Raw genomic sequence first — 19,732 nt, 5'->3', positions numbered from 1 at the left:
GAGATATTAATTTCTTACTTACCAGAACCAGTGTTGTTATTAATCTCTCCTGGCAGAGACTCCAAGTCGGTAGTGGTATTCTCCGACTCATCTATGGACTCCGTAGGGTTCTCATCCGATAGCCCAGTCAATGAAAAACCCTCTTCTGTGTCTTCGTCAGCTTCAACCACACTTGTGTCACAGCTAGAAAAATCTTGATCCCCTTCGTTATCTAATAGGCATAACATTGTTTCAGCTGAGTGACTACCAGATGCCAAAACATCTGCGTGGAAGTCAATGAGATTGCCAGTGCTCTGCGTTTCAGGGTGGCCTCTCTGAGGGTCGATGCGTGCATGAGTAGCATCGATTTTTTCGCCTAGTTCATCCTCGGGTAGTTGATCCTCAGGAGGTGCAGTCTCTTTCACTGTGGAGTCACAAAGAAGTGGTGTACTGTATGTAGTTGTTAGTCCAACTGCAGGTTCGTTTCCTGTCGCTGAGCTCTTCCACCAGGTTTTCAACGCCTCGTTTAGCACCTGGCCCTCACATTCCATCCGCACAAGGCATTTCACATTTTCTCCTTCTCTAGTTACTCTGGTGACAGTCAGCTGTAGCACTTTTTCTGTTGTTAGTGCAGAGAACTCATCAACTGCATTACTGTTCCAGGACCCGTGTAAGGCATCAAAGCCTTCCAGCCCGCACCTAAACGCCTGTGGAGGAGTTTCCATCAGCTCACAGGGCATTTCCCTTACATCTGCGTTGTTGATTTGGGACTTGTTTCCATAGTCTACAAAGACAACAGACAGCTCATCCCCATCTTTGTCAATGACCTGTGCACGGTACCAAAAAGCATCGTCTGAAAAGAGAGCAATACATGGGTTTCCAGGGGAAAGAGAGCTTGCGTCAATGGGTTTGTAATCGACCGCATCCCCCACTTCAGAGACTCTTGATGTTATCTGATCAAGCTCTTCTGAGTCTGCAGGCTGACACCAAAAGGTTTGAACATCATCTATAGCGGTGATGTAGACCTCTAACTTTTGTCCTTCTGAAAAATCTTGTTGGTGGTAGCTTAGAGAGCAGGAGTTCAGCAATTTCTCAGAGTTTTCTGGCATGTTCCGAAGGTCGGAATCCTTGGAAGGTTTTTCCTTGACTTCAAGTTTCTCTAAGGGGATTTCCGCTGAACCTTTTGTAGGTACTTTACACATGACATTTACGCCGCTGTCTTCAAAACTGACTTCCCACACAGACCCTGACTGCCTGATGAACTGGCAGTTGAGCGACTTTTCTCCATTACCACCGATGTCTTCTTTGAAAGCTGACACCACTTCTGGGGCAAGCACATCCTCTTTTCCAAGACCTGTAGTCTCTCTCAGCAAACATTGTGTGCTGTACATGGGAAGCTGCAAGAAGGACTTATGGAGTCTGCCCATTTTTGAAATTGGAACCATTGCTGTATTTCCAAAGTCAACAAACTCGACAAGAGCCATTGTATTGCCATGGACCTCTCTCACAACTGCTCGATACCATGAGGAATCATCTGCAAATTCCGCTTGCACAAGGTCACCTGGACTCATGTCTTTGAGGTTGTCGGTTTGAGGGGTGAATTTGGAATCATTTAGCTTTTCCACAATGGAGAATATGTCATCCTCCTCACTGACAAGTTGGACATAGAAACTCAAAGGGCTGTTGCAGTGCGAGACATAAACATCCGCTTCCATACCTGATGTGATAGATTTTGTCGGCAGGTCTGCAAGTTTAGGGAATGTTTCAGTTTTGCTTTCCTTCTCAGGGTCAGGGGATTTGGACTTGATGACCTGTCTAGTTTCTGCAGAAAAACCTTCCTTCTTTGGTTTGCTATAGGCACATGTCGGCTCATAACCATTTCCTGTATCGTTTGGTGTCTTTCTGTCTGACTGTCTTAGGTGTGGAGGTATGTAGAGACCTTTGATCTTCCGACCAGTTTTTGGTGAAGACTGAAGATTTATGTCAGCATCCCTCATTTGGCGTGCTGGTTTTGGGGCAGACACATTTTTGATGGTTGGAGTGTGATCTTCCATTTCTTCTTGTTTTGGGAAAATCTTTGCAGTCTTTTGGTCATAATTTGCTGAAGCCTCAGGTGCTCTCCAACCCTGGCGGACAACCACCCCTTCTGTTTGCATCTCAATCTGAAACATCTTCTTTATCTTTGAATTAACTTGAGTGTTTCCTTGATACAGCTCAACCAGCAGTTTTCCATCTGGTTCTCGGGCCACCACTAATGCTCGAAATGTGCATTCTGTCGAACTTGTTTCAAACCAGCTGTTTGCCTCACTGGGAACATCGGCAGGGACATCGGAGAGACTACACACAACTGCTTGCACAGGAACAGACATGATGTCAATAGCCTCTCTGGGAACAGGAAGCAAGTCTGATTGGTCCACCTCAATAGTGTCACCATAGTCCACAAACTGAACCAGAATTGCCGGCTGAGTGGCCTTAATCTGTCCCCTGTACCACTGTCCATCAGTGTACCTCGCAAAGCACAAAGTTCCAAAGACTGTTGGGAGCTTTACCTTCTCAAGCTGAAAACAGAGATTGTTCACTTTGATCTTGAGATCTTTTATCACATCAGCGTTTCTCTCGAGCTGGCAGTAGAACTGACTGACATTGTTTACAGATGTCACTGTGACCTGTTCCTCTGTTCCAGTTTTGACATTGTGCGTCGAGTAGTAGTATGTGTCCAGACGGAAAGAGGGCGAAGCAGCTTTTTTTGGAGGGGCACTTTTGACAAGATTTACCATACTTGTGCAGATGCTCTCAAAGGGAGTTTCTAGATCCACAATGTTGAAAAGAACCTTCTGCTCACTGTACATGACAGCATATATGGTGCACTTCAAAATCACAAACTTGGATGCTGAAGTTTTCACAAAGCTGTGGAACCTTGCTACTGCTTCTTCGTTCCAGTCATTTATGACAGACGTAGGGTCAACAGGGTTTAACAGACTGCATCGGAAAGCTTGGCCTTGCAGAACAAGGAATTGTGGGCTAATCCTCCTTAGGTCATGGAGGGGGACTGTGTCCCTTGGGCCATAGTCAACAAACAACACATCCACATCAGGCGTTTTATGTTTGTGAATTACAAGGGCCCTGTACCACATTCCATTTTCAGGATGGCGAGCTACACAAGCTGCTTCCACAAGGGGCTGAAACTCAGTGTCTGCATAATGAGCCTGTAGGTCACGCATGAGCACTTTCAAATGCCCTGTATTTTGAACCAGTTGGCACCAGAAGTCGTTTGGGCTTTCAATGTAGGACACACTGACATCAAGGACACTTCCAATGGGAAACATGTGCTCCTTGAATGTAGAAATTCTTCTTTCATACACAGCAGGGAGAACTGTGTTTTGGGACTGGAAAAGCATTTCTTTGCTCCTGTACCATTCACCCGAGAGGCTAGCATCTGTAAGTTGTGGTAGGATGGCAGGTTGCGTGGTCAATTGGGCTTTGGGCAGTCTCTGTGTTTCAGCCATTTCAGCACAGCCAGAACAACACATCAGTGTGCTCAGATCTCTTTCTCCCTGTGCGTCAGGATTTGTTAGTTTAACAACATAGCCATCATCGTACCTTGATGTCACATGTACAGTCAGCTCTACATCTGTGACTGCTTTGATGAAAAGCTCACAAGCACTTTGACTCCATCTTCCATCTTTTGGCCTGACACCATCCAGAGTGCATTTCAGAGAAAGACATGGCAGCTTTTTGAAATCATCAGGAAGGGTCCTGATGTTCTTCCTGTCAACCATTTCAGTGTTTCCATAATCAACAAAGAACACCTTGACCTGTATTTCGCCAACTTCAGCCACAGTTGCTCTATAGAAGTCACCATCTTCTGACTTGGCAGCACAGAACAGCCCAACAGTTGGATTTGTCACCACATGTTTATTCACTGAATCTGTGTACAGATGGTAGATACCATCCATCAATTCATCCAACTCATTTGCATAGTTCTGTGTTTGGATCCAAAACTCTGATGGGTCAGATACGTGCTGAACAAAAGCCACATGGGAGGAGTTGAGAGAAAGGTCTTCAGCTGGCAACTTTTGTATGATTCCTTTCCCATCTTCGTGCTCTACAGCAGGAGTTAGCATCTTTCTTTGATTTGTTTCTTGCTGAGCTGTATGCTTGCGGCTGTGTGCAGTGCTGATGGCATAATCTCCAAGTGTTTTCTCACTCTCCAGAAAACAGCTCTGCTTGGAACCAAACAAGTTGTTAATGTTTGTGTTTTCATCCCCATACAGTGTGACATAGTGAACGCCCTCGGAGATGCTTTGGTACTCAAATTTGGCAATCACCGTTTTGTGCAAAAGAAGGGTCCTGAGATAGTCAATCTGGCTGGTTGTCCATCCAACCCCTTTGTCAATGATTCCATGAAGGGAACAGATGTAAGTCACAACGGGCATCCTGAAGAACTCTGCACCCAGAGGTCTAACATTCTCCACTTTAACAAACTGTTTTGTTCCATAGTCAACATTCAACACTTCTACCATTTGGTTGGACAGGAAGACCTGTTGCAAAACAGAGCGGTACCACCTGCCATCATTTCCTCGTGCAGCACATGGAAACCCAATCATTTCTGGACCTACAATGCAATTGGTTGTTCTGCCCTCACAGCACTGTGTGATCTGCCCTGAGAGTTTCTTTAACTCTTGTGAGAAAACCTTTAACTGGCAAAATATCCTCTGCGGATTTGTGACTTCTGTGACTATGACGGTCTCCACAGTTCCGTTCGGCAGCTCTGGATACAGGAAGACCTCTTTCTTGTGCAGTCGCTCACCTGCTTCAATCGGTATTTGAGTCACCGGAGACACTTCATCTGCATTTTGGGACTGCAGTGACTTGAGAACAAAGTCCTGAAACACATCTGGAGACAGCTTCTTGGCAATCCCCATCTCATACATTTGTTTGGAGATGCAAGGAATGTGCAGGAGAAATGTTCTGTGTGGCACAAGTACATCTTGCACATGCGCTTTCAGTGACTTACCGGAAAGAGATTCCAGAAATTCCAGAGCCACAGGAGACCATCTGTTTTGAAGCGAGAGTGGTAACACATTAGCTAGTACACAAAATTCCACTTTGGGTGGCAGCTGGTAGTGCTTCTTCCTACCCCATGCCAGCTTGTTTGTGGTGGTGTTAAATGTCATCCCTTTGTCAATGAGAAACACACTGTAGTTTGACCCATTCCTTGAGACAATGCGGGATCTGTACCAAGTAGCATCTATCTGAACCAAGCACTGGTCACTAGGATTTCCTTCAAACTCTTGAAATGAGTTACCAGGGCATTGGATTTCTTTGAAAAGGCACTCGTAATCTGCTGTCTTCTCTAGGTCAAATGTTCCCCATAATTCCACAAGAGCACAAAAGGGACTCAAGTGAACCTTGGTTATGAAAACAGTTACATCTGACCCTCGTGCAGGGAGTCCAAGGATTGAAGACATGTTGGCATTTTCATGAATCCCAGCTGCGCATGATGTGTCACCTCTCATCAACACAGCCGCGTAAGCACTGGATGTTATCTGGGAAACATACAAACAGAAAACAAAAGAACACATTAAACACAACATTGAAACTCAATCCTATAATTATTGTTCCCCTGTATTTTGAAATAGAGATCAGATTCGGGAAAGCAACTAACAATTATCAATCAATACAATTCTAAATAATAAATTCTAAAACACAAAATAATAGCAACGAGTGAGTTTTACCCAATCAACACTCAAGATATTTAGTTATTACACAGAAGAAAATACAAGCAGCAATCCTTAAAATGGAAGTGTAAGAAGGAAAACAAATTGTTATACTTGGTATAACACTTGCCAATATTTTTCTGTTAATCTTCTAATCTATAACTGAACTATATTTCAAGTCTTACCACAACAAGGTATCATTTTTTGTGCTGACGGTATTATATCACTGTATAAAATAACGTATGGGATAAACGCAAAACATTCTCGTTTTTGACAATGTAAGTGAACAAATCTTAAGAACATTGTTTTTTTCCGAAACAGATCTGTGTATTGGCTCCAAATAGGAATATCATTACTATAGACTTCAAGCAGACAAAGACCACCACATAAAGAAAGGGTTTTGAAAATTGCTGTCGATCTCTAGACATCTCCATCAAGCAGAACTGCTCTGTGATAAACATTTATTTTCTAACAGTAGTCCAGAGGAGGAAGAAGTACTCTGATCCTGTACTTAACCTGGTAAGCCCGAGAGCCCCCGGTACCGGGGCAGCGTTTTTTTTTCTTCACGAAACTGTGTCTCAGGGCTTCTTAACATTTAAAAACCTATGAATGTCTCATACTCAATTAACGGGAAGAAACTCAGCTACCTGACGATACGAGCCATTTTTACCGAAACAAAACACAAGTCTCACAAGAAGCGTTAGCATTAGCCCTTAGCGAAAACGGGCTGATGCTACTTCCGGTGCTAACTAGCAAAAACTATCTTTAAAACTTAATATGTTCTGCACAAACTACATATCATCTGAAAGCTGATACTTATATCAAAATAATCTGTGGAGTATCATCACTGCACGACAAGAACTCACTGAGCTAGCAGCCAGAACAGAGCAAGAAAACAACAGTTTTCTAAACCATAACAATAATTATGTCTTACTGTTGCCGTTTTGTGATCAAAAATCGTGTTCAAGGGAATAAAAACGCTGCTCAAGGTTAATCCAATGTCTCTTAATCACTTTAGAATTGTTCCTGATAATCCATCACTACATTCATGGCAGCAGAGTAGGTATAAAGTTTTGCAGTCCGGGGCTAATGCTGTCTCTCACGAGGTTTACGCAAACCTCTTACTCCTCCACGTAAGTCTTTAGCGCAGGGGTCACCAACCTTTTTTAGGGTGAGGGCTACTTTTAAAAATAAAACAAGTCGGGGGCTACTTTTACTCCTCTTTTTTTGCAGTGTATATATTTAGCACATTTTAACATTATGATATGCTTACCTTTAACCTTTGTGTGCGGTTTGGGTCTGTGGGACCCGTTTTCAGTGTTTACTAAAATAACATGTATTAGGGCTGAGCGATTATGGCAAAAATCATAATCACGATTATTAAATACGATTATTCATTGACTTTGAAAAAATCCATTTATTGCACTTTAAAACAAATACAAACAATAATTTGAACAGTATCTTTTTAACTGTTGATTACCCTGAACGTATAATTCAACTGAAAAACCAATACAAAAATAAATGATACATTTAAATAAATAATATAAAAATAATAAATACCAATAAACAAGATCAACAAATATTTTGGAGCGCACTTCCACAAGCTACTAAACATATATAAATATGATAAATACAAATAAATGAGACTAAAATTAATTAGATAAAATATGTTGCAGTGCACTGTCACAACCTAGCAAAGCAAAATAATTGTTTTTTTCGATTATGTTGTTTTCGTAATTGTGGCAGGCCAAAATCGTAATTGCGATTAAAATACGATTAATTGCACTGCCCTAACATGTATGCAATTTAATTATTTTAACCTGCTTTATTTGGGGGTGGACGGGCCTCACCTCCTCTAGGGGGGTCCACACCTCCTCTAGGGGGGTCCTAACCTCCTCTAGGGGGGACCTCACATCCTCTAGGGGGGTCGGGGGGCATGCACCCCCGGGAAGATTATTTTTAATGTTGAAGTGAAATGCATCAATCTGGTGAATTGATGGATACAGCTCTCAACACTCAGATGAAAGGGAGCTGTATACTTTTCAATAATCCAAACATCTTTAGAATATGATCACAACCAATAACAAATCATTTAAACTGGTTTATTCTTATCTTATGTTAGTTTCTTTCTTTATGCTTATTTTACTAATCACTCTCCTTTCAAACTGTTTGTTTCTGTCCTATACACATTGGAATGATTTCTTACTTTATCTATATTAAATAGATAACGGTATGCTCTCCCTAGCTCTCTCGCTCGCTCTCTCTACCAAGGTCTGAACAATGTTTAATATCTCTAAAAGTAAGAATCAGATTTAAAAGTTGTGTTACACGAATAATGTCAGAAAGATGTGTAACATTTTAAAGTTGGAATGAGGTTTCTGAGTGAAAGTATGAATGAACAGTTAGCAGTTGAAGTCGCATGAAGATTTGTTGAAGTCTGAAGAATTTCTCCATTGACTTCAATGGTTAAAAATGTGATGTATTATGGGATGTATCTCTGGAATTATGAAAGTTATGAATGATAAAAGTAATAGCCATCGATTCCTGACCGAGCTGAACGTTTTGATGTTTGAACGGAGTTTCTGCGATGTTGAATGTGGGAGGAGAAGAGGGCCAAAATAATTGGATGGAATAATAAGAATTTTGTCCGTAGCATAACATATAGTGGGAATGCTGTATCAGCATTCCCACTAAATAAAGCTGTATTGTATATATCAACCCAGTCTATATATACATATACAGTGTTTCCCCTAGGTTTACTGCCTTGGCAGGGTGCTGCTTGGGTACCCCCCCCCAAACGCATTAAAAAAAAATAAAAAATAAAGGATCCTCTGGTGCAGAGGAGCTGTGGATTATTGTTATTGTTATCGTACAGTAACAAAGTATTTGTACATTAAAAAGTAATAAAGTACAGTGTTACACTGTCCTGTATTACTTTTATTCAAACTGTATTCCCTTCTTATCATGTAGCCTACACTTCTTCCTTTCATTGATACATTTAAATCACCTGACTACAGCATATAGCAGGGGTACTCAAATACAAATCTTAAAGGTCTAAACTTTTTTTTTCAATAAGAAAAATGTCCGTTTATTACGGTCATTCAAACAATTGCAACAAGATTCTTAACACGAGGTTGCAAAAACAAAAATAATCTGTATGCAGCAGTTTTCATTGTTATTGTGTCTGTGCTTGATCCCTCAGAGTCACAGTGTAAGAGCTGCAGTTATGAATAAAGGCAGCTGCACCCTCTTTCATTCAGCATTGCCATTATTGCTTTATAAATGTCTTGCCCCCTTGTGTGTCCACTGAGGTTCGTCAGGCCCAACACATCTTCAACAAACTCCCCCTTTGCCTCATCATAAAAACTCACAAACACCAGCAACTGAGCATTGTCAGTGGTATCAGTGGACTCATCCACAGCTAAGGAAATGCACTGTGCATTTTTTATTCCATCACAAAGCTGATTAATCAAATCACCAGCCAGTATTTATGTTCTTCTGGTTGCTGTGGAATCTGAGAGGGGGATTTGCTTGATTTGACCTGTTATTTCCTCTTTTTGTTTGCATTCAAACATGGTCTCCATCACTTCAGTCATGCATTCTTTTATACTTCAGTTATTATCCAGTGGAATGCCCTTACCTACTGGCCTAGTTAAATCAAAGTGGTTACTTTTTTTGGCTGGGCAGTGTAGTTTTACACACCGTCTTATTTGACTTTCTCAGGACTTAAAACTGTTTTTTGGGGGCAGACCCCACAAAGAAAAAAATATATTTACACACGTAAGTAGAGATGTCCCGATCCGATCACGTGATTTTCAAAAGATTGGAATCGGGAGAAAAAAATCGGGGATCGGGGATTTTTTTAAAAGATTTTATAAAACATTTTTATTATTTTATTTAATGTTACAAAACAAAAATGACCATGTTCACGTCTTAAAGTCATCCTGAGGCCTTAGTTTTGGTTTAAAATTACACAACATCATGTATGTGTTGCTTCTTTTGGGCTTGTTTTCATAGACCAGAGGCCTGTACTACGAAGCCGGATTTTCCTAACCTGGATATGTTGGAGTTAGCCGGTTGGCCCAATCCAAAACATACGCGCTCTCGCTAAGCTGTACTACGACGCTGGTTATCAAGTGGATCGCTCAAGCCAGCCGTGTCCTATCTAGTTAGGTGCGCGTTCACATGAAAGGGGTGGTATTTGGAGCATTCGACCAATCTCAAACATGGATAAGCGTACTGACAGCGCAGCGTCATACTTCCTGAATGAAAAGTGAACTTTAATATTAGTCAAATATGAAGAAGTTAAACTTTAAACATCCATGACTTAAACACTTTATCCAGGATAAAAGCCACATAGCTGCACCTGCAAGGTGAATACAGCTGGTAAAAGAAAAAGTGTTTGAATGCGTACATTAACAGGTTTATGATATCACTGCCCCGTCTAAGACACGAGTGGATCTGACTTTAATTACATTTGACTCGAGTGTTTCGTCAACTTAATGTGTTGCTTAAAAGAATACTTCTGCATACAGTATGTGACACTGTGAGTGTTGCACGGCCAGATACGGCTCAAGAAGCATAAGGAAATATATGATACATTATGATGTGATATGAATGATAATGGGACACATCGACGTCTGCACTCAGTGCCGCGGACTGTACTTAATGTTACTCTGATCCGGTTACTTATGTTGTGGCAGATATTTAAGTAAGCTTTCTTAACGCTAATGTTATAATAGTCAGATTGCTCTGAAGATGGGAGGTGATATTCTATTCATTTTCACGTTCACACAGTCAGTTGATTTTTGCCGGCCGTCTTTCCTGCAACGGCAGTTTTTCTGTATTTCCTCTATCCTGTAATATGACTTGATCGCTTTAAACTCCGCACACGGAGCTCTGGTCAGCAGGCGGTGCTTTCACTGAGTTGATCTCTTAGCCTGCAACCTAACCTCCTCCCGAGGAGGTTAGCCGCTCAGCATAAGTTACCATGGAGATCTAGCCCGCTAAAAAGAGAACCAGCGTCGTAGGACCGGAAAGCCCGAGTTTTCCCTGAAGTCAGCCGGCTAAGCGAAAATCCAGCTTCGTAGTACAGGCCTCAGGTTGCTTATTTCTCTCAAATCTGGCAACAGAGTGGGCAGGGCGCAGTGTCTAATAGTAGCAGTAAGCTAACCAGAGGCTACGTTCAGCTGGTGCCTCGGGAGTCGGGACAGAGAAAATGTCAGGAGTTTGGAAGTATTATAAAATTGAAAGCGAAGGCAGTGTAACAGCCAGATGCAATGTTTGCAAGGCGGAGGATCCGCGTGGTGGAAAGAACAGAGCTACGTTTAACACGACCAATCTAATACAAACACCAACAACAACACGACGAGTACACAGCGGCCACTCAGGTAACGGCACTGAAACAACCGACACTTTTAAAAGGAAAGAGAAACTGCCCCAGAACAGAAAAAAATAACAGCCAAGATAGCTGAATTCATCGCGTTGGATGACCAGCCGTTATCTGTTACCTTTTTTTTCTCTTAATGCATTGCATAAAGATCGGATCGGGAAAAATCGGTATCGGCAGATTGTCAAAATCAAATGATCAGAATCGGATCGGGAGCAAAAAAAGGTGATCGGGACATCCCTACACGTAAGGTCATCATCTTAACAGTTTTGTATGCTCATCCGTGAGCAGAGCATCAAGTTGACATGTCTATTACAGCTGAATGCGGCGATTACCATCTTGTTCAGCAAAACGCCTCACAAAATTAGTAAGATCCAAAGCTTTAGTGCGTTTTGATTCAATGCTGAGTACAGCCAAACTTGACAGTCTCTTCTCTGTCATTGTAGACCGCAAATACCTCATTCCTTCAGTACTTGGGTCCGAATGCTTCTCGTTTTGCGCCGTACCGTTCAAATGAAATCGCCGCCAATCATATTTCCATGCTCGCGCCAGGGCCGGGGGAGGGGTTACAAGACGTGCGTCTTGTGCTGCATTCACTTGCACTCGGACATTAGAGACTTTCTCTCATAAATGTCCGATGAGCCACAACTTTTCTTTCAAAACAAAGCTGCTAACTGGGGTGGCAAGGCCTATTTTTAGGGTGGCAGTTGCCACCCCGGTAGGTGAAACTAGGCTACTAGCTACAGTACAGATGTAACTAGATGAGCTGTTAACTCTCGCTCTGACACACACGCATTTTTCCCACCCGCATTCCGCGAAGACCCGCCCTACTGTGCCTCTGATTCGCAGACTGTTGGTGGGGGAAAGAAACGCTGACGGGATGCTGAATGTGATTGGACCAATGCGTTGACAGACACACACAGACAGTGGAACAGTCGTACATGCAGAGCGCTGTTTGCAGTGGACATAGCGGAGAATTTTGACTCGTTGCGTTGTGGCGATGTCTCACAGATAACACAGATAATACATATGAAAAGTATAATTTGCTCAGAGTCCAGAGACAGTTGTGGTTCGGTCCGGATCCGGACCGGAGTCCGGACTTTGAGGATGCCTGGTCTAACGCGTTTAGGAACCGTTAAGCCGAACCGAAATTGTGTATTTTGTATGCAGGGTTCCTGCAGGTTTCGCCAACTCAAATTTAAGACTTTTTAAGACCACTTTGAATAGAATTTAAGACCTATTTCACGGCAAGAAAGTATGAAGGAAAATTGCTATGAAAGAAGAAATACGTCCCATAATTACTTACAAAGTAAATGTATTCATGTTCACCATAAGAACAATGACTGAACATAACAGCATAACAGTACAGAACTGTGTTAGCGTGTTAGACAAAAAGTGTGTCTGTGTGTGCGGGCTGTACAATTAATTGTATTTTAATCGCAATTACGAAACAACATAATCGATTATTTTGCTTTGCTAGGTTGTGACAGTGCACTACAACATATTTGATCCAATTAATTTTAGTCTAATTTATCATATTTATAGGCCTATATGTTTAGTAGCTTGTGGAAGTGCGCTCCAAAATATTTGTTGATCTTGTTTATTGGTATTTAAATGTATAATTTTTTTTTTTTTTTTTTTTCAGTTGAATTATACGTTCAGGGTAATCAACAGTTAAAAAGATACGGTCCAAATTATTTGTTTTAAAGTTCAATAAATGGATGTTTGCCATAATCGAGAAGCCCTAGTGTGTGTGTGTGTGTGTGTGTGAGTGAGTGAGTGAGTGAGTGAGTGAGTGAGTGAGTGAGTGAGTGAGTGAGTGAGTGAGTGAGTGAGTGAGTGAGAGAGAGAGAGAGAGAGAGAAACAAGAGCTATATTCAGAGCTCTGCTGCCTTGGCTACAATCTTTCATCGTTGTCGTTGTATGATTGGTGTTTAACTACGGTATTTAGCGTCTACAGCACCTCCGCTTTTAGGGTTGACGTAGACCCAAACGTTGCCCGGAGGTCCCCCGGTGTTGTTGCGGGAGCTGCTGCACTAGCTAACGCTGCACTAGCTAACGCTACATTAGCCAAACAAACACTAATTTATTTTGCAAAAGGTGCAGCGGGCTTCAAACACGTTCCGCTCCCCTGGTTTCAACCAAGCACTAAATTCGATGTTTTCCAACCAATAACGGTTGAACTTATACTTCCCCATATGTATTCGAAGATACATGAGTTTCTGACTGCCGCTAGCTGAAGCTTGGTTGCTAGGTTACTAGCTGGGTGTTCTCCGATAAGGGGCCGGGGGAAACAAAGTTAGTGTATACTGGTTCCATGTTGATTTATTTCAATACAAATTGTTGGGGGGAACTGAAAGGCTATTACCGTACTGGTTACTTTGCAGCCCGGACATTTCCCCCAAAACACATTTAGACGCTATCGCAACACAGAAGTACCTTTCAAATCCGATCATTTTTAAGACCTTCTAAATCATATTTAAGACCTTTCTTATTTTTTTGGTCATATTTAAGACCTTTTTAAGGCCTTAAATTCAGATTATCAAATTTAAGACTTTTTAAGACTTTTTCAGACCCCGCGGGAACCCTGTGTATGGGTACCCGGTACCCAGCATTTTCTTATCGGTTCCCAACCCTAGCTGTGCGATTATGGCAAAAATCATAATCACGATTATTTTGGTCAATAATTTATATCACGATTATTCATTGACTTCCATTTATTGAACTTTAAAACAAATACAAATAATAATTTGAACAGTATCTTTTTAACTGTTGATTACCCTGAACGTGTGATTCAACTGAAAAACCAATACAAAAATAAATGAAATATTTACATTTAAATAAATAATATAAAAATAATAAATACCAATAAACAAGATCAACAAATATTTTGGAGCGCACTTCCACAAGCTACTAAACATATATAAATAAAAAATAAATTAGACCAAAATAAATTAGATCAAATATGTTGCAGTGCACTGTCACAACCTAGCAAAGCAAAATAATTGTTTTTTTCGATTATGTTTTCGTAATTGTGGCAGGCCAAAATCGTAATTGTGATTAAAATATGATTAATTGCACAGCCCTAGCTTAACGGTTCCTAAATGCGGTAGACCCTGTATTCCACCGGGTCCGTCTGCGCCGCGGGTCCGTCTGCGCCGCGGTGACCCGGTGGAATACAACCAGGGTAAGAGCGGACTGGCCATCTGTGTGTTCTGGTGAATCACAGAACGACCGGTCGCCATCGGGCCGTTGACGGCCGGCACCGCCCTTCATTTTTTTAAACGGCATCATGTAAGTTGCAGCGACAGAGGTCCAGTTTCCCCGCAGCGAGGCTCCCCCCGCCCTCCCGTAGTTCACGAGCTCAGTCACTTCATAACACCAAAAATGGATCGCGGTAAACCCTCTAAAGTGAGGCTCCACTACACTAAAAAAGAAAAAGACAAGGCACAGTGTAATGCCTGTTAATAGCTTGCCACAGGCATAGCTCAGTTAAAATAAAGCACAGCTATTGTGCAATACATTTGTATTGCATGTATATTTTTTTCATGTAAAAATGTCAGTTAAAGCTTAAAAGAATAAAGATATTTTTGTTATCTAAACGTTTGACCTCTTTCTTTTACAATTTTGGAATCGAAACGGGGAATCGATAAGAACCGGAATCGATAAATTTCAAACGATACCCATCCCTAGATACTAGGGATGCTCCGATCGATCGGTCACCGATCGAGATCTGCCGATACTCACTCTCTACCGATCGATCGGTGCTCTCTAAACATGCCGATCGCGAGGGCCGATCGCATGACGTAAAATACATGACACTTTTCTCTGTACGCGGCAAAACAAGCTCGCCAAAATGGCTTCACCGGTCTGGCATTATTTTAAGGTGTCCGAAAAAGACAGTAAAATAGCGGTATGCAACGTGTGTGTGAAGCAGAAATCCTGCAGCTCCACCCGCTGTGACGGACCGGTGAGCGGAGTGAAACACACAAGAGTTAGACCTAACACACTTAGCTATTTTATCTACCTCTGGAACAAGCTAAACTAGTTATAAATATGTTTATTCTTCACTGTCGGCCTCACACATTACTGGATCAGCGAGCTGCATGAGACGATACTGACGGGCTGTCAGGAGAGGGAGAGAGGGGGAGAGAGAGGGGGAGAGAGGGGGAGAGAGGAAAAGAGAGCGCTTCCGCTTATTTCTCCCGTGGTATTATCCAAAGTGAATGTAAACTTGAATAATATACATAATTTGAATGTAATAATTAAGTTGATTGTTGTTTGTGGAAGCTCCAGTGAATGAGCCCCATTAACTGAGTTTTAAACATCACTTTAAATGGAAGATTTAAAGTGATGTTTAAATCTTCCATTTAGGCCCCGCCCACTCGATCGGATCGGCGATCGGTATCGGCCGATACTGATTCCGGCGATCGGCCCCAAAATTGGCGATCGGAGCATCCCTACTAGATACGATTCACCCCTGTTGCGATACAGTTCGATACGATTTGATTCAACATTATGCGATTCGGGGCGATACGATGCAATTCAACACGATGCAAAATAATGATACAATTCAATATGGTACGACAGAGGATTTTTGTTGTATTCCTTATATGCAGCAAATCATAAATTAACAAAAAAGTGATTTACATATTTGGTTCTCTCTACTAGTACTGCTCATCCCATTATGCTGTTTCTTTTTTACCTTAAACAAAACAAACAGTTGGACCTTTCACAAACTGGCCTTTTCACAAGTGTAGTAGTGTTCTCTGTCTCCAGAGTAAAGTACAATTTTATAACACCTCACAGTAGGGGTGCATACCGGTTCCCGGTATTACCGAAATACCGGTTACTGGCGGCTACGGTATACCGTACCGAAATCAGATCCGGTTTTCGATACTTTAAAAAAAAAACATTTTTAAATTATTTAATTTTTTTTTATAAAAGTGAGGCATAATATCCTTAAACTTGTGCCCAAACCGTCGGAATTACGATGTCAATTTCGCAGTGAAACTCCGCAACCGAGTCACTTTAGAAAATCTAAAGTGTGGCTGCATATGACTGCCAGTCTGAATGGTGGGGACTGTAACCACTGCCAGTCTGAATGGTGGGGTCTGTAACCACTGCCAGTCTGAATGGTGGGGTCTGTAACCACTGCCAGTCTGAATGGTGGGGTCTGTAACCACTGCCAGTCTGAATGGTGGGGTCTGTAACCACTGCAAGAAGTTTATTTCTGGGAAAGGTGGCAACACATCCAATCTCCAACCAATGCTGTCTCGTGTGGCAACCAAGTACCTTTGTGTTCAGGGAAGCAGCGTGCCAAGCGAGAGAGTGTTCAGTTCAGCAGGTGATATCCTACGCTGTGAAAGGGCCCGTTTGGATCCAGAGAGCAGATATGCTCATCTTCTTGAAGATGAATGCACAAAACTGAACTGTGATGGGATTTGTTTTCTTTCATCAGGCAAATGTTGATTTTAAGGATGCTATTTGTTTTATGTGCAATGCCGAGATCTCATGATCCTTTATGTGTTCTCTGGTCAGTCGAATCTCAGGTTGAATATTGATTATACTGGTGCTATTTTTTTTTCCCATTGACAAGATGTACTATTCCCGCCTGATGGTTGTTATAAATGATATTGCAGAATCTTTTTTCTTCATAGATAACGTGTTTTTCATTGTTTGTTCAGTACTAAAAGGTCCAAGTCCCACAATTGAATTTAATATTCATTTGACATGTTAACTATATAATAAAGCACTTCATGGGAGTAATTGCGGGATGATAAAATGTTTCCCTTATGCAACATGAAAGTATCACGATATGTATCGGTTGAGTATCGGTATCGTTCAGTGGTATCGGTATCGTAAAAAAGTCAACGATATGCATCCCTACCTCACAGTTAAACAATTTAAGGATGCATTGGCCAGGATTAACAATGTGCAAATAACAACTACCATAGTGCAATGCCCATACAGCTGCCAGCCTGATGTGCTTAACACTCATTCATAGGCTAACTCACCAGTGAGCAGAAAGCAGTGGTGTGGTTTCTATATGAACAATAAAAAATACAAATAACCTTTCACAAACAGGTATTTCATAACTGCTTACAATTGTAAGGAAGACATTTAAACTATTATTGGCAGTCACAGGCTGTTGTAAACTAAACACCACTCTCAGTGACAGAACACCTCAGTGAGTGATTTAACTCATATGTCTTACTTGGAGGTTTTTCTTTTCAGCCGCAGACCCCATGTCGCCTCTTTATGTGCGTCACTAAGTTCCTCGTACTACTTGTGTACTTTAAAGCGACACGGCATCGTTTACAATTTGCGAGCGATTTTTGAATTTGTCCGTCTTTCTTAAAATCCGAAGTGTTGCCAAACGTTTGATTTGTAGGTATTTTTCGGTGCGCTGTGTTTCTCTTTCTCCTCGACTTCCATGTTTGTTGATAACTGAGACTCTCGGCCTCCGTAGTGACGAAGCAAAGATCATCTCTGAGTGCTGACAGGATTTTATATGAAGGAATCATTTTTTTACCGATGCAAAGACGCTACAATCGATGCATCGCGAGTTCAACCCAAACTGTAGCCGATGTGCACTCTTTCAACTGGTGCACTCGCATCTTGAACGTTTATGCCGGTGCACCGATGCGAATCGGTGAATCTTAACATCCCTAATGTAAACGGTCTGCAAAGTCACAAACCCTCAAAGTACACCCTGTAGCGAGTAACACTCTAACACAGAAAAGACCTGTCTATGCTGCCCCAGAACGCCTCGTTGGAAGTTTCTCTTTTTCTTCCTGGTACTAAGTGACGTAACAACGACCCAAATGGACCCATTGGTCCAAATGGACTAATCCGTGGAGCTCCTCACACACACACACACACACTCTTTTAGCAGCGAAAATGTGACGCACTGGGGGGTGATAGTGGAGCCTCGCAGCGCGGCGAAACTGTGGCGCGCTTACACTGTAGGTGTGCCGCGTTTGGGGGTGCGGATGCGGGTGCTAGTGGAGCCTTGCAGATGGGGCTGCTGCAGCCCTCTCAGCACAGTCCGGTCAAAATTATTTTCCCTTAGCGCAATACCGCATCAGTTGCGCCACTTATGTGACAGACAAGAAGAGTATGTGACAGACAAAAGAGTATGTGACAGACAAGAAGTCAATTCTAATGTCTAACACTTAATGTGGAGAAAGAGATGTCCTGTATGGGTTGATTGTAGGGATGTCCCGATCACCTTTTTTTGCTCCCGATCCGATTCCGATCATTTAATTTTGACAATCTGCCGATACCGATTTTTCCCGATCCGATCTTTATGCAATGCATTAAGAGAAAAAAAAGGTAACAGATAACGGCTGGTCATCCAACGCGATGAATTCAGCTATCTTGGCTGTTATTTTTTTGGCCTTTTCACTGTTCTGGGGCAGTTTCTCTTTCCTTTTAAAAGTCTCTGAAAGTGTCGGTTGTTTCAGTGCCATTACCTGAGTGGCCGCTGTGTACTCGTCGTGTTGTTGTTGGTGTTTGTATTAGATTGGTCGTGTTGAACGTAGCTCTGTTCTTTCCACCACGCGGATCCTCCGCCGGATCTGGCTGTTACACTGCCTTCGCTTTCAATTTTATAATACTTCCAAACTCCTGACATTTTCTCTGTCCCGACTCCCGAGTCACCAGCTGAACGTAGCCTCTTGTTAGCTTACTGCGACTATTAGACACTGCGCCCTGCCCACTCTGTTGCCAGATTTGAGAGAAATAAGCAACCAGGTCTATGAAAACAAGCCCAAAAGAAGCAACACATACATGATGTTGTGTAATTTTAAACCAAAACTAAGGCCTCAGGATGACTTTAAGACGTGAACATGGTCATTTTTGTTTTGTAACATTAAATAAAATAAAAATATTTTATATAAAAAAAAAATGTAAAAAAAAAAAGAATTCCCGATCTCCGATTTTTTTCTCCCGATTCCGATCTTTTGAAAATCACGTGATCGGCTCCGATCCCCGATCACGTGATCGGATCGGGACATCTCTAGTTGATTGTGCGTTGATCTGTTGGTAATGCCTCGGGGTTCCGGTGGGCATGTAAACAAATGCATAATGCTGCGCTATACTTTGTGGCCTCACCCGGTTGCATAGCGACGCTTATTGTTTAGGTATCCTTTAATAAGCAGGTAGTCATATCATTAGCTAGAACTAGCTAGATCTGATCGATATGGACATAAACGCGAGTAAAGTCTAATCTGACGGGAGAGAGAGATCAGCTGCTGCTGACGAGTCGACACGCAGCTCTGCATGATCCCCTGCAGCGGCGAGCAGAGCAAAACACACTTCAGGTTAGAACATCACACGTAGCTATTTTAATTACCTCTCAAACTACCTAAACTAGTTATAGATATGTTTAGTTTTACTGTCGGGTCACTCATTACTGGATCCGCGAGCTGCATGATACTGACGGGCTGTCAGGAGAAGGAGAGAGCGCTCTGTTTATTATTCCCGCGTTTTTGTAAGTTACTGTACACTTTTGAATAATGTAGTTAATCTACTATAATTAGTTTGTTTAATATCGAATCATATCAATTTGTTTTAAAGCTCAATAAATAACAAAGAAGACCTTTGACCGGCACTTTTCTCATTTTGTCCGGAAGATTTC

General features: G+C 41.9%; 1 protein-coding gene across 2 annotated transcripts in view; it reads right to left on the bottom strand.

Annotated features, from left to right (window-relative positions):
- The window catches only part of tdrd6 (tudor domain containing 6), a 38,859-nt gene that overhangs the window by 15,856 nt on the left and 3,271 nt on the right, over window positions 1-19,732 (bottom strand). For both annotated transcript variants that reach the window (XM_034150367.1, XM_034150368.1), the window contains exon 2: window positions 23-5,528. In XM_034150367.1, coding sequence (XP_034006258.1) covers window positions 23-5,498 — 5,476 coding nt within the window. In that variant the 5' untranslated portion in view covers window positions 5,499-5,528. The remainder of the gene's footprint in view (window positions 1-22; window positions 5,529-19,732) is intronic.

Source organism: Trematomus bernacchii, unplaced genomic scaffold (genome assembly GCF_902827165.1).
Source record: "Trematomus bernacchii unplaced genomic scaffold, fTreBer1.1, whole genome shotgun sequence".
NCBI lineage: Eukaryota > Metazoa > Chordata > Actinopteri > Perciformes > Nototheniidae > Trematomus > Trematomus bernacchii.
Note: the sequence above shows the minus strand (reverse complement) of the source record. Positions and strands in the feature narration are given on the sequence as shown.